General features: G+C 44.9%; 1 protein-coding gene across 1 annotated transcript; it reads left to right on the forward strand.

The window, feature by feature from the left end:
• Window positions 1–2,434: 2,434 nt before the first annotated feature.
• LOC121852138 (DNA polymerase delta catalytic subunit-like) lies at window positions 2,435–12,833 on the forward strand (the record flags this gene model as incomplete). The annotated part of the gene is given in 14 exon segments (XM_042346229.1): window positions 2,435–2,642; window positions 3,573–3,689; window positions 4,864–5,004; window positions 5,839–5,964; window positions 6,720–6,888; window positions 8,080–8,182; window positions 8,333–8,462; window positions 9,270–9,436; window positions 10,387–10,491; window positions 10,614–10,701; window positions 10,704–10,753; window positions 11,049–11,159; window positions 11,804–11,995; window positions 12,747–12,833. Coding segments are annotated over 14 exon segments (1,794 nt in total), but the record flags the coding sequence as incomplete, so codon positions are not given.
• Between the last annotated feature and the right edge of the window lie 5 nt (window positions 12,834–12,838).

Raw genomic sequence — 12,838 nt, forward strand, 5'->3', positions numbered from 1 at the left:
AGCGAACGTCACGCAAGGTGCGCACAAGACGCCGGCGGCCATGTTGGTAAGGGAGACTCCCAATGCGTTGCTATAGGGGGCAAGCGGTGGCCATGTTGGTAAGGGTGACTCACCAATGCGTTGCTATAGGAGTGCAAGCGGCGGCCATGTTGGTGACGGAGACTCCCCAATGCGTTGCTATAGGGGGCAAGGGGCGGCCATGTTGGTGCGGGAGACTCCCCAATGCGTTGCTATAGGGGGGCAAGCGGCGGCCATGTTGGTGAAGGAGACTCCCTAATGCGTTGCTATAGGGGGGCAAGCGTTGGTTCAGTAATGTCAGGACCCCCCTTTTCCCCTGAAAAACGTTAACAGACTGCGTGGGGAAACGTTCGCGAGCAACTGTGAAGGCCGGGACTGTGCCACAACGAGGGGGTTTGAGCAGGTAGGGACAGTAATCACGTCCGGCCGCCTTTGTCTCCCCACGCCGGCGATATTGACTGCACATCTTACACGGGGGGGGGGGGGGGGTAACTCGTTTGAGGTTAAGTAGAGGCTATCAAGGCCGGCACGGTACACGAGCGTGTGGGTGGTCATCACCACGGCTGTGTTTACACACCGCACTCGATACACATTTGTGACCGGGACGACTTAGCCGTAAGATCGAAATATTGAAATATCGTAAGTCGGAGCATCGTAACTCGGGGACTGTCTGTAATGTGTCTCAGATATGGCATGAACATTTGAGTTGTGCTCTTAGGTTTTTTCGGTAAAGTCACGTAGGTAAAAAAGAATAAATAATAAAATTTAAATGTGTACAGGGCTGTGCATATTGCAGTGTGTGATATTCGTTTTAAAATATCATGCGCTTTCGGCAGCAGACGCATCTGGTTACCCGCCAAATCGGGGAGGGATTGCCTGGGATTCTCACATCTTGCAGATGTGAGACGGAAGTGCATGTGACATTGCCTGGCCTGGCTTTATCATTGCATTGCTGTGCTTAGTGGAGGAGAGAGAGAGAGAGCGCCCCAAGAGGCTCAATAAGCAGAGCAGCAAATCTCCCGCCATCCAGTGGTTTTCCCTCCAAAATTCAGCACCCGGGGCCCTCTGAGCAACGCATGCTGCACGCCAGCTACTCGATTCGCAGTCTTGTTGGTTCTATTTGTTTGTAAGTGTGCACGAGTTAGGGTTGTCGTGCATTGATTGACACTTTCCCTCGGGTCTTGCGTCGTCGGTGGTGGTGGTGGTAATTGTGTGTCGTTATTTGGAAGTGTCTGCGTTGTGTTGTAAATACTGTACGGTTTGTTACTTTAGCGTACGCATGGACATTGTCGTAGTTGGAGAGTGATTGTGTGTGTGTGTATTGTGCAGTGATTTCCTACCACTAGTTAGGATTGGGGTGGTGCTCGTCTTCAGTTTACAGGCCTGCGCCTGTGGTGGCAATTCCACCTTCCTATGGCAGGGCACGAGTCTATCGGCACCGTTGACGACAAAGTGGAAATGTTTTACCGGCCACGGATGGATAATGGGCTGAGTCAACCTCCATCCAGTAATTTAACTTGCAACCTTCGATTTGTGTATATTATTGCATAGTCTGGAGGGTTGTATGTGCTGCAATGTGTATACTATAGTGTCCATATACCAAAGTGTTTTTAATGGTGTGTCTACATTATAGTCCTGTGTATGGGCATGCTGTCGTATGTATTAATGGTGTATATACTGTATGTGTGTAATGAAGTGTTGTGTACAGGGCTGTGCATATTGCAGTGTGGATATATGTTTTAAAATAGCTATCGGCAGCAGACGCATCTGGTTACCTGGCAATCGGGAAGGAATTGCCTGGGATTCTCATCTTGCAGATGTAAAACGGAAGTGAATGTGACATTGGTCTGGCCTTGCTTTATCATTGCATAGGCAGATACATGATAATTATCTCTTTTATATTCATTAATCATAGTCCAAATGGTCGAACCAACGTAATCGTCTTTAAGATTCATAAATGAATTTTGGGTCAGATTGCATAAGTTAAACGTGTCATGTACACTCCCCGACACAGACAATTACCGTAATAGAGTTGTTACGTGAATAGGTGTACCAATGTATTACTGTTTCAGAAAACAGGTGTGTGAAAGAGCAGTACATGTGTGCTGCTGCAGCAGCAATACATTATGAACACGTTTACGTGACAACTCTAATAATTGGCTGTGTCGGGTGGCGGAGGGTGTACGACACAAATCTTAACACGATCTGATCAAAAATCTACTAAGTCATAAGCTTGGTTGCGAAAGCCTACGTGTTGCAGTGAATCCTCATTAAATTACAATTACAAGGTGGTCAGTCGATTCTATTGAATGGAATCATCTAAGATGGGGTTGAATTAGAAGTCACGTTCACCTGTGCGTTTTAATGTGGATGGTGCATGCAGGCAAAAACGCGACGTGGCATCATTGACTCGAGCATGGATGTCAAGCGTAAGACGGTGGGTGGGGGGCCGCTGACATCCTCCCAGGGCGCCATGGGGGGCAAGCGTGCCCGCTCAGATTGGGACGATGACTGCCCCACGAACTTCGAGGAGGAGCTCGCCTTCATGGACGACCTGGAGGCGGAGATGGCGCTGGAGGAACGCGAGGAAGAGACGGCGTCGGCCGCGGCCGCTGTGCCCGTCGGTGCGCACGTACCGCGAAGCGTTTCGTGATGCTCTCCGGCCTCGTGCACATCGTCCTCATCGTCATCACTGCCTTCATCATTGTTATCGGAATTGTCTCGATAATTGTTGTCATCATTATGGCAATCATCATGTTCATCGTCGTCTTTGTAAATCATAATTGTCATCATAATGATTATCATTTTCATCTTTAGCATGTCTGTCATTGTTATTGTTGTAATCATCTTTGCCATCATCTTTATCGTTGTAACTCATCATTACGCACAATTTACAGCTTCAGGTCTCAATGTATGTTATTCCCTGTTATATAATGGTTTATTTTTGGAACTTTGGATTTCCACGATATTCAGATAATGTTGATGAAATGCTTTGCCAAACATTCCAGTGCAGGATCCTCCTGAAAAATAGTCTTTAGACTCTACGGAGGCTTCCCCAGGTATGTAGCTGACATACATAATTGGCTATTTTAATGTGGTTTAAACTAACCAAATCTAATTTTAAATACACATTGAAACCTGCCAAATTAATGAAAGAAAATATCTCAAAATAGTAAAATAACAGAACCTATACTCTTGCCCTGTCTTATCTTTAATGTGTCCCTCCACTCTCCTTTCGCCATGGTGGCGAGATGTTAACTACCTCGTCTGGTATATTGGAGATTGTGGGTTTGACCCCGACCCTGACTCTTCTATATTTGACGTTTTCAAATCATAATACTTAATTTTCCCTGAATGCTGATGGCCAAATGAGTTACTCTGAGCTGTGAACGCGATATGCTAGCTCTTTATAAATTACTGCCCAGACAAGGGACGGATATGGTGTAAAGGACAAATAAATGTTTGTACCTGACAGTAAGTGTTGTGTTAGGATAAGACAGTTGTGTCTAATTGTATCTGTTTATGTGCATCGTGTGTGTGTTTGTGTCATTCAGGAAAGCTGCTGTCATCGTCTGTTTTTAACAGCAAGTGGCTGCGTCCATCGTTACCCAAAATTGATCAGAAAAAAGAGTCGCTTGTGTTCCAGCAAATCGAGCTCGATCACTACATCGGTAAGGCTATACAGTAAACATTCTTTCATTCCACATTTAGCTATGATTTTCTTGATAAGTACAGTCGTTTCTTAGATTCTCCATGCTCTTGAATACATTTTCACAAATGTCTTGTGAATGCAGACGTAACCACACAAACTCTGGTCATCTTCCCAGTAGCGTTTGACTTCTTCCTAGCTTTGTTCCCGCTGTGGCGTAGGGTCCGCTTTTCGGCATTGTCTTCTCCATTTGGCTCGGTCCAGGGCATCTTCAGGGGATGCGTTGACCGTCTTTATGTCTTCCTTTATTTGATCCATCCATCGCTTCTTCGGACGTCCGCGTGGACGGCGGCCCTCTGGCTCAATACGCATGGCAGTCTTGGCTTTTGACTAACCAAACAAAAAACGGCCACTGGATCGCACGCTTTCGGATGCGCTTCTGTGGCCGCCTGTAACCCTCTTCCGATATTAGCAAAGCACTGGAACAGTGCACTTTTTAATATAAATTGAAAACTATATTTTTTAGAACTGCTTCTTGTGCTTCGTTTGTTGTCCTTACCCCACACCTCTGATGAGTACGGTCGGTTACGTATGGTGAAGTTTTTTTGTTGCATAATACATACATTTGTATTGGGTTCCATTAGTGAACATTAAATTAAGAAAAATCATTGACAATACAATGCTTTGTACCTTATTGCACATCCACACTTCTAAACACTGAGTCACATATTACAGAATTTACTCGTCAAAAATCTTTCATGGAAAATCTACCACAAAAGTATTGACTTTACGTCATAAAAAAGCTCATGCTTCTTTGTACGACGGTTCTGCTGGCAATGGTGAAACTCAATGGGCACAAGACTCATGATCTTCTTCCAACAGCTTGCATGCAGTGGCCTAACGTAGCTCTCATTGGCTCTCGTGCGATAAATTAAATGGAGTCGCCCCTCCCCCTCTCCAACTTACCCCCCTTCCCATCTTCATAACCAAGAACTTGGGCTCTTGCAGTTGCACGGCCTGCACAGTTGATTAGATACGCCACTGCGTGTGTTCTGTTATGTTTGTATTAATCAGAATGGTGAAAATGAAACAAGTGCAGCAAAATCCATTGCTGAGTTATACTATGTTCCAACATCGACACACCCCACCTTCATCTCAGTTGTATTCCCATTGTGCTATCTTTGTTGTGTGTGCAGGCTTCCATGTGTCGGGGATGCCAGGAGCCACCCAGGGCTCAGTGCCAGTGGTTCGCATGTTTGGCATCACCAACAAGGGCAACAGCTTGTGCTGCCACGTTCACGGCTTTGCGCCCTACTTCTATGTGGCTGCCCAGACCGGTGACTACCTCATTTTCTTTCATGAGCTTATTTTTTTCTCTTCTCTCTGTTGTATTCCCATTGTGCTATTGTCATTATTTCATAATACGAAGTAACCATGCTGAGCTATTTCAGAGCAGAGAATAAATCCTTGTGTTGGATAATGACCAGAGGTTGCAACCGAGTACCCGATACCCGTACCCTACCCGATACCCGGCTACCCGTACCCGGCCGGGTACGTGTAGCCGTTTGCGACCCTGGTGCGGCCGGGTACGGGTACGGGTAGGCCATGAGTCACTGGTGAGTAACCGTTTGTCACTCATTTCAGGTAGGGTACGGGTAGGGAACGGGAACCCGTACCTGGCCGGGTACGGGTACCCATTTGCGACCCTGGTGTGGCCGGGTACGGGTAAGGAATCAAAACCCGTTTGCGACCTCTGATAATGACCCATGGAAGAAATAACAGAACAGTTTTTCAGATCCCTTCAAGTGACCTATCGATTCTAGAGGCTACATATTTGTTGCATGATCGTCAATATATATATTTTTTGCAGCCACTTGTGAACATGTTTGAACCTTCAAGAAGTTATACTTGAGAACCAGATTTAATCATTGGTGGCTGAAAGCTGGATTTAAATCCAGGTTCTAAGTTACACCAGCTTTATGGTCTGACTTGAGCTTCCCAGCCACGTGAAGAAATTTCGATCATTGACCCTTGGTCACTAACAAAGATGATCGCTGCCAGCACTCGTGTGCACATGGGAGTAACGTACTTTGAAAACCTTTTTGGAATTACAGACAACATTAAAATCAGCTATGATCATAACGAACTGTAACACTTTTTGTGCTTTGCAGGGTTTAAGTCGGAGCACTTGGTCAGCTTTAAGAGAGAGCTTAACAACGCGGTGATTAAGGACATGCGGTCTAACAAGGACAACTTGAGCCATGCGGTGCTGGCTGTTGACATTTGCGTCAAGGAGAGTACGTCCCAATTCCTTGCTTCATCCACAACCTCTTGCGCTGCCTTTTTGCATTCACTGCAGACTTTTATCACTGACATTTCTGACCTTCACGACTCATCTGAGTGTATAGTAACTACTTAATACATGTAGTAAATCATTTTGTGTGTTTAACCTCATTGGGAAAATAGAATTGTATAAATATTGATGGGCGAGGAACTAATAGTAGACTGAATCTCAAGACTCAATTTCAGGAGGTTGTTTAGCCAATTTAAGTTGATTTTTTATGGTTGGGGTATACCAGAGCATTGTAACAAATCCCACACAAATAAGGGGATGACACTTAAGCGCCACAATGATTTAAACGCAACCAAATATCTGTACTTCCTTCGATCACTTGTTTCACCAGACTTGTTTCTCTGTAAGTGGTTGACATGTTTGGCTTGATATTGGCAGGTACATGGTGATTACATGCTAAACTTGACGCTCGGTAAGGATAAACATGGAAATTTGTATTAATCAGAATGGTGAAAATTAAACAAGTGCAGCAAAATCCATTGCTGAGTTATACTATGTTCCAACATCGACACACCCCACCTTCACCAACCCAATGACCAGCATGTTGAAGTTTGTTAAAAAAAAATACTTACAACCCGCACCGATATCAGGAGCCCGTGATAAAGCAGTGCATTGTCAAAAGGGATGTCCACGTGCACATACTCATCGATTAATTGATGGATGGTCCTGCTCGCACCTCTCTGCGTGCCCTCCATTCAGGTATATATGGCTTCCACGGGAATCAGAAGAGCAACTTCCTGAAGGTGACAGTGGCTCTGCCTCGTCTGGTTGCGGCCGCCAAGCGGCTGCTCACGCAGGGCTTTCGCTTCGACTCGTTCCCCGAGCACTGCTACCTGTCCTTTGAGGCCAACATTGACTTCGAGATTAGGTTTGTAGATGCACGTGGTTCAGTTAGCCTTGGCGTCATCCTAATGTATTCAGCGCCGACGTAGATTTGTTTGTTTTTGTCTTTTTAAAATAATGATATTTAAATTAAACGTGTAGTTTTATGGCAGCCGATGATTCATAATTGTTTTTTTTTGTATTAGGTTCACGTAATGATCTGGGCGAATTTCTGAAGTAAGACCCTCCTGCACCCGATATAGCCAAACAAATTAATAATAATTGGAGCGGTAAATGTGAAAATCTTTGGCTTTGTCGGGTGGTGGGGAGGGCGTAATGGCAGATCATTACGTGGCCTCACCCAAAAATCAATTATGAATCAATTATTGAAGTTGTGTGATCAGCAAATTAGCTTGATATTGATAGCCATTCTCCGCAAATCCGATTAGCACGGTGGGCGAACTACGGTGAAAAAGAAGTTCAACATACATACGTTGGGAACGCCCAATTGCCAGTGCATCAATGCGTTTTAGAGATCGCCCCCTCTGATAGTTGTTTTCACACAATTATTTCTGAGGTCCCTTCAATTGCCCCTTACCCACACTTGGGACACTTCACGTTCTCTAGTGTGCTATCGGAGACCTTTTTTTGTGTGGCAGTGAAACAATATTATTAAAAAAGGTGTCAGTTTTGTTGCCAGATAGAGAGGTAAAAAAAAACAATTATCATATTTTTTACTGGCAAATGAGATTCCAATGGAATATTATTTGTGCTCGGAGCTGGAAAAAATATGTAAATAAGTGAAAACCAAAGTCAATGCTATGGATTTTCTGTCGGTCATTGTTCAATATTTATCTCCAAATGTGTTTCAATTGTCCTATCAGCATCATCGTGAGAGGAAGGATCCAGAGCAGTGCATCACCCTGTTTTGGAGAATAGTCCATGGCAGTAGATATTACAGGATTGTTTTTGAAATCTATGCAAGTGACCTCTTATCTATACTATGAGCAACACTTGTTCACCTTCCCTGCCACTTCATAATTCATCGTCATAGATGGAATTTGGCAATATCAAATTGGCAGGGTTTTGTTGATGCTCACAGTAATTGTTGAAGAAGATTCATAATAACCTTGTGCATTTACAATTTTTGCGTGGAAATCATTCACGGATTACGGCCCTAACGTTGAAACTGTGAGTGGACTGACGTGTTTGTGTGTGTGAAATTTCATTGAGGCAGGTTTATGGTGGACCATAAAGTAGTGGGGTGTAACTGGATCGAGATTCCAGCTGGGAAGTACCGACTGCGCGAGGAGTCGGCCTCTGGGGATCTGCCTGGCAAGGTGCGTCACCTCCACTCTCCGCTTTAGGTCCCATCAGCCACTACGGCCCTCTCCTTTACCCCGTTCACCGTTGCCGCGTTGAGCCGGCTTGCTGCGGCATGTTCAGAATAAAAAAGAAAAACTTCCCTGTGCTATATTTGTACTTTGCAGATGTCCCTTGTTCAGCTGGAGGTGGACGTAGCGGTGACGGATTTTGTGAGCCACCCGACCGACGGGGAGTGGCAGGCGATCGCGCCGCTGCGTGTGCTCAGCTTCGACATCGAGTGCGCGGGGAGGAAAGGTGCAGCTCGTGACAATGAGTGGTTGAGCCATTTGGTTGTAGAAAGGCATTTTCTACTACAGGCACTCCTCGATTTACCAACGCCCGAGCTACGAATATACCCGCACTTACGAACCGAAATATAAACTAAAATAAAATTACTTTGTCGGTACCGATCCTCCAATAAGGCCATTGCGGTCGGGGGTATGGCGCAGTTTGGCGCCAGCTATCATAGAGTGCGGTCGTGTCACTACAGCTCTCAGTGGTGAGTAGAATGTCTTTAAAGATAACGGCGTATTGCCTCGAAATAAAGTTTACTCTGAGCCGCTTGCATGTTCCGAGATTCAGAGGTGAATGGGATCCAGACGTCTCGGAACAGGGAAGGGTTCATTTGCTTTGCGCAAGGGCAGGTCCCATGGCTTAACGATATTTATCGCATCTGATCCCCCTCTTGCTCTTCACCTCACAACACCACAATCCATAATTGTGTTTTTGAGCCATAACTATGGGAAAAGGAGTTGAGGTGTTTTTCTTTGTCTCCCTCTTGTTTGTTTGTATAGGTGACGCCATCACTCGATGAAGATTAATGCCATATCCAGGGCAATCTTTGTCATAAAAATATTTAGTTTTTACACTTTGCTTGTGTGTATGTATGCCAATTCTTTGGAGAAAATACACAGCTTTTTCATCAAAATGGGCATTAAGCACCGGCCAGTCCACACTTTTTTCTTCCACAACTCACTAATGACCTTTTTCTTACATTTAATGTTTACTCATTCCATCTTCCACCTGCCTGGTCCGCCCGCCCACTCGCTCGCATGTGTGCAGGCATCTTCCCGGAGCCGGAGAAGGACCCGGTGATTCAGATCTCCAACATGGTCTTACGTCAGGGGGAGCGCGATCCCTTTGTGCGGAACGTGTTCACGCTCAACACGTGTGCCCCCATCGTGGGGTGCGATGTGCACAGTTTCACTCACGAGGGCGAACTGCTGAAGGTGCGAACGACCGACCTCGCAAAGGCCACATGAATCGGGTTGCGACAGAATTTTTTTTTTAAACAATATGCGTGTGGCCGTTTTGCAAAACCACTGCTTGATGAGGGCCTCCGCTATGCTTTGTCGGTAATCAGTAAGGGTTGGTGAAGGTGGTACACGTCGACTGAGAAGTACAGGAGAGCTACTTATTTTGCTGCACAGAACTTTGCTGCCCACAACTATGTTGTGAATTGATGCCAATGAGATGGGAATACAGTTTACATATGTTAAATCTTTATTTTAAGCTTTCGTGACTGCAGGGATTCATATTAATATTATTTCCCTTCTACGTGACTTTACCGAAAGAACCAAGAATATTTACATATGTTTTGTAAGATCATGTTAAAATATTTTTTTCTTTCATATCATATTGATACATTTAACAATTGCCGCAGTGTTTGTCTGCTGGGCGAGGCACCATTGAAAACGAGCTGTGTTGTTCAATGGGATATTTCTCGGGTAATAAACTTCTGATTCTGAATTGGTGGTTGAATCGAATCATGACATTGCATCAAATCACTGGATGTGTTGATCGTTATTTATAATACTTAATGATTAACTGTAGATGGACCATAACCAAAAGTGTGCTCATTAGTCATCCATGCTTTCTACAATTGATGCTTAACTTCGTTAATTAATAAGTGGAAAGCTTATGATGTTACATTATGAAGAACACCAAATACATTTGACTGAAATAACGATCATGAGTGTAGATTAGATAGCAATCCCTTGTGTATACGTGTTTTAATTCAAGATAATTGTATAGAAAATAACAGTAAAAACGCTTACTCTTTTAACTGCAGGTACTCATCCCGTTTTGCAAAAGACCTTAAGAATCTCAGCAGCCTCTCACCAGTTAGAAGAACTAGTTTCATAAACACTGAAATGTTTTTTTTGACACTTATCATTAGGCATGGGCCGAGTTTGTCCGCATCGTTGACCCGGACATCATAACCGGCTACAACATCCAGAACTTTGATTTACCGTACCTGCTCAACAGGGCCAGCACGCTGCGGGTGAGAAGGTCACGACACGGCACCATCACACGCACATTTTTGTTCGCTGTTACCGTGGAGAAAAACGCTTGATGGTTTAAATTCCGATTTTTTTTTACGTCTTTGAAATGTTTTTTACCCAGGTGTCAACGTTCTCTTTCCTGGGCCGAATTACTTCGATGCGCTCCATCATCAAGGAGTCGTCTTTCCAGTCGAAGCAGATGGGGCGAAGGACAACAAGGTCATCAACTTGGAGGGCCGTGTAACCTTTGACCTCCTACAGGTCAGCAACCGCCATCCTCCCCCTCAATTGTTTATTTTTATTTTAGGTTTGCTTTCTTTATATTTTGTGCTGTGTGAGTTTTTAACGCAATTTTATTTTCATTTCTTTTTAACTGGTTGACTTTTGACACACGTGCAATGCAGCGCTTATGAATGTGTGGTTGACTGCTGCCCTGGTGGTCTATGTGGCAAGCAGCGCTACCCTGTGGGGCTACGAGACAGGCCATCGGCACGATCAAGTAGGTTGCCAATATATCTGTACGGGTTTTTGAGCGCTGTCCCGATGGTGTGGCAAGGTGCTGCTGCGAGACTACAAGCTGCGCTCGTACACTCTCAACGCGGTCAGCTTCCACTTCCTGCAGGAGCAGAAGGAGGACGTGCAGCACTCCATCATCACCGATTTGCAGGTGCGTTCATTTACGTACCGCTATGCTGGTCCGCAGTACTGAGAACTCTTGTAATTAGAATAATATGCTTGGTTTATCGAATAGTGGGCCAGTGGTGCTTTAATTTCAGCATTTCTTCCTTAAAACATAATGGGACTTTCTCATAATAGGCAATTTTTAAATTTAGGAATATTAATTTAAACTTATAATTTATATTGGGGGAGTGGTGGTGCAGTGATTTTAGTTCCCTGTCATGGCCAACATCATTCTTGAAAGACATCTGAATCGGTGATGACCACTGTCCAACGTGCATTGTGAAGTATGGTAAAGCAACTCTCAATTATTGCCACGATGTTGAGAGACCTACATCCAGCAGTGGATTGACATTTGCTGCAAATTATTATTATAATAATAATTCGAGTTACGGATGGTCAAGTGGAGTAACAGAATGGCAGCCAAGGAATGGAACACGCCCAAGAGGTCGATTGATAGTGTGAAGCAGTAAAATCAGCTCGTGTGCAGGTGCTTGGTGGATTCTTACATCGTGACGGCTTCGAAAGGCCTTTGTCCAGTGGTGGATTGACTGTGGCTGACTGTGGCTGACGATGTTAATGTTGAGTAAGAGCAGTAAAACGAGAACACCAATGGGATTTTTACCGTGGCAGAATGGCAACGAGCAGACGCGCCGCCGGCTGGCCGTGTACTGCCTGAAGGATGCGTTTCTGCCGCTGCGGCTTCTGGAGAAACTCATGTGCGTCATCAACTACATGGAGATGGCGCGCGTGACGGGCGTACCGCTCAGCTACCTGCTGACCCGAGGGCAGCAGATCAAGGTCGTGTCGCAGCTGCTCAGACAGGTGAGCGGTCATCCACCTCTGGCTGCGTTTGCTGGTCGGATTGTTCGCTCGCACACACGCAATACACTCAGCGACCAGTGTCCCTGGTTTGTGTGTGTTTTATCTCTCAATTATTTTTTTGCTTGTGGTAACCACTGCACGTTGAAAGAGTGGTAGTGCAGTGGTTAGGACTCTGTGTTATGTACCCAGTGAACTGAGTGCGATTGCCGGCCATTGCTAACATTTTCATATTCTTAGGTTTTTTCGGTAAAGTTAAAAAAAAATCACGACGTTTCAGCACGTGCTGTGACGGTTCCACCTGAAGACGGAAGCTTGTGTTGCCTCCGAAACGTCGTGATTTTTATTTTATTTTTATTTTACTTTTATTAATTTTAATTTTTTACCTACGTGACTTTACCGAAAAACCTAAGATATGAATCCTTGCAGTCACGAAAGCTTCAAATCTAGAATTGCTAACATTACTGGTGAGCGATATCTGAACCGGTCCTGGGTCTCCATCCCCCGCCCCCCTCAGCCATTTCCCTTTCCACATCATTTTCACCAATCCACACTGATTGATCCTTACCTTCGTGGTACACGCATTGAGTCATCCACCTGATAATCGGTTGATCACAATTCATAATGATCTTATACGGATGGTGTTTGCCACACCATCCTGTTCATTTACCATACCAGCTTTAATAGGTGCTCAATAACACCACTGTCCCCGTGTGTGTGTGTCTGCCCGTGTGCCTCTGTGTGTGTTTATCAGGCAATGAAGCAGGACCTGTTGTTACCCGTCGTGAAACCGGAGGGGAACGAAGATTATGCAGGAGCCACGGTCATTGAACCGATCAAAGGTAA

Source organism: Callorhinchus milii, unplaced genomic scaffold (genome assembly GCF_018977255.1).
Source record: "Callorhinchus milii isolate IMCB2004 unplaced genomic scaffold, IMCB_Cmil_1.0 Scaffold461, whole genome shotgun sequence".
Classification (NCBI taxonomy): Eukaryota; Metazoa; Chordata; class Chondrichthyes; order Chimaeriformes; family Callorhinchidae; genus Callorhinchus; species Callorhinchus milii.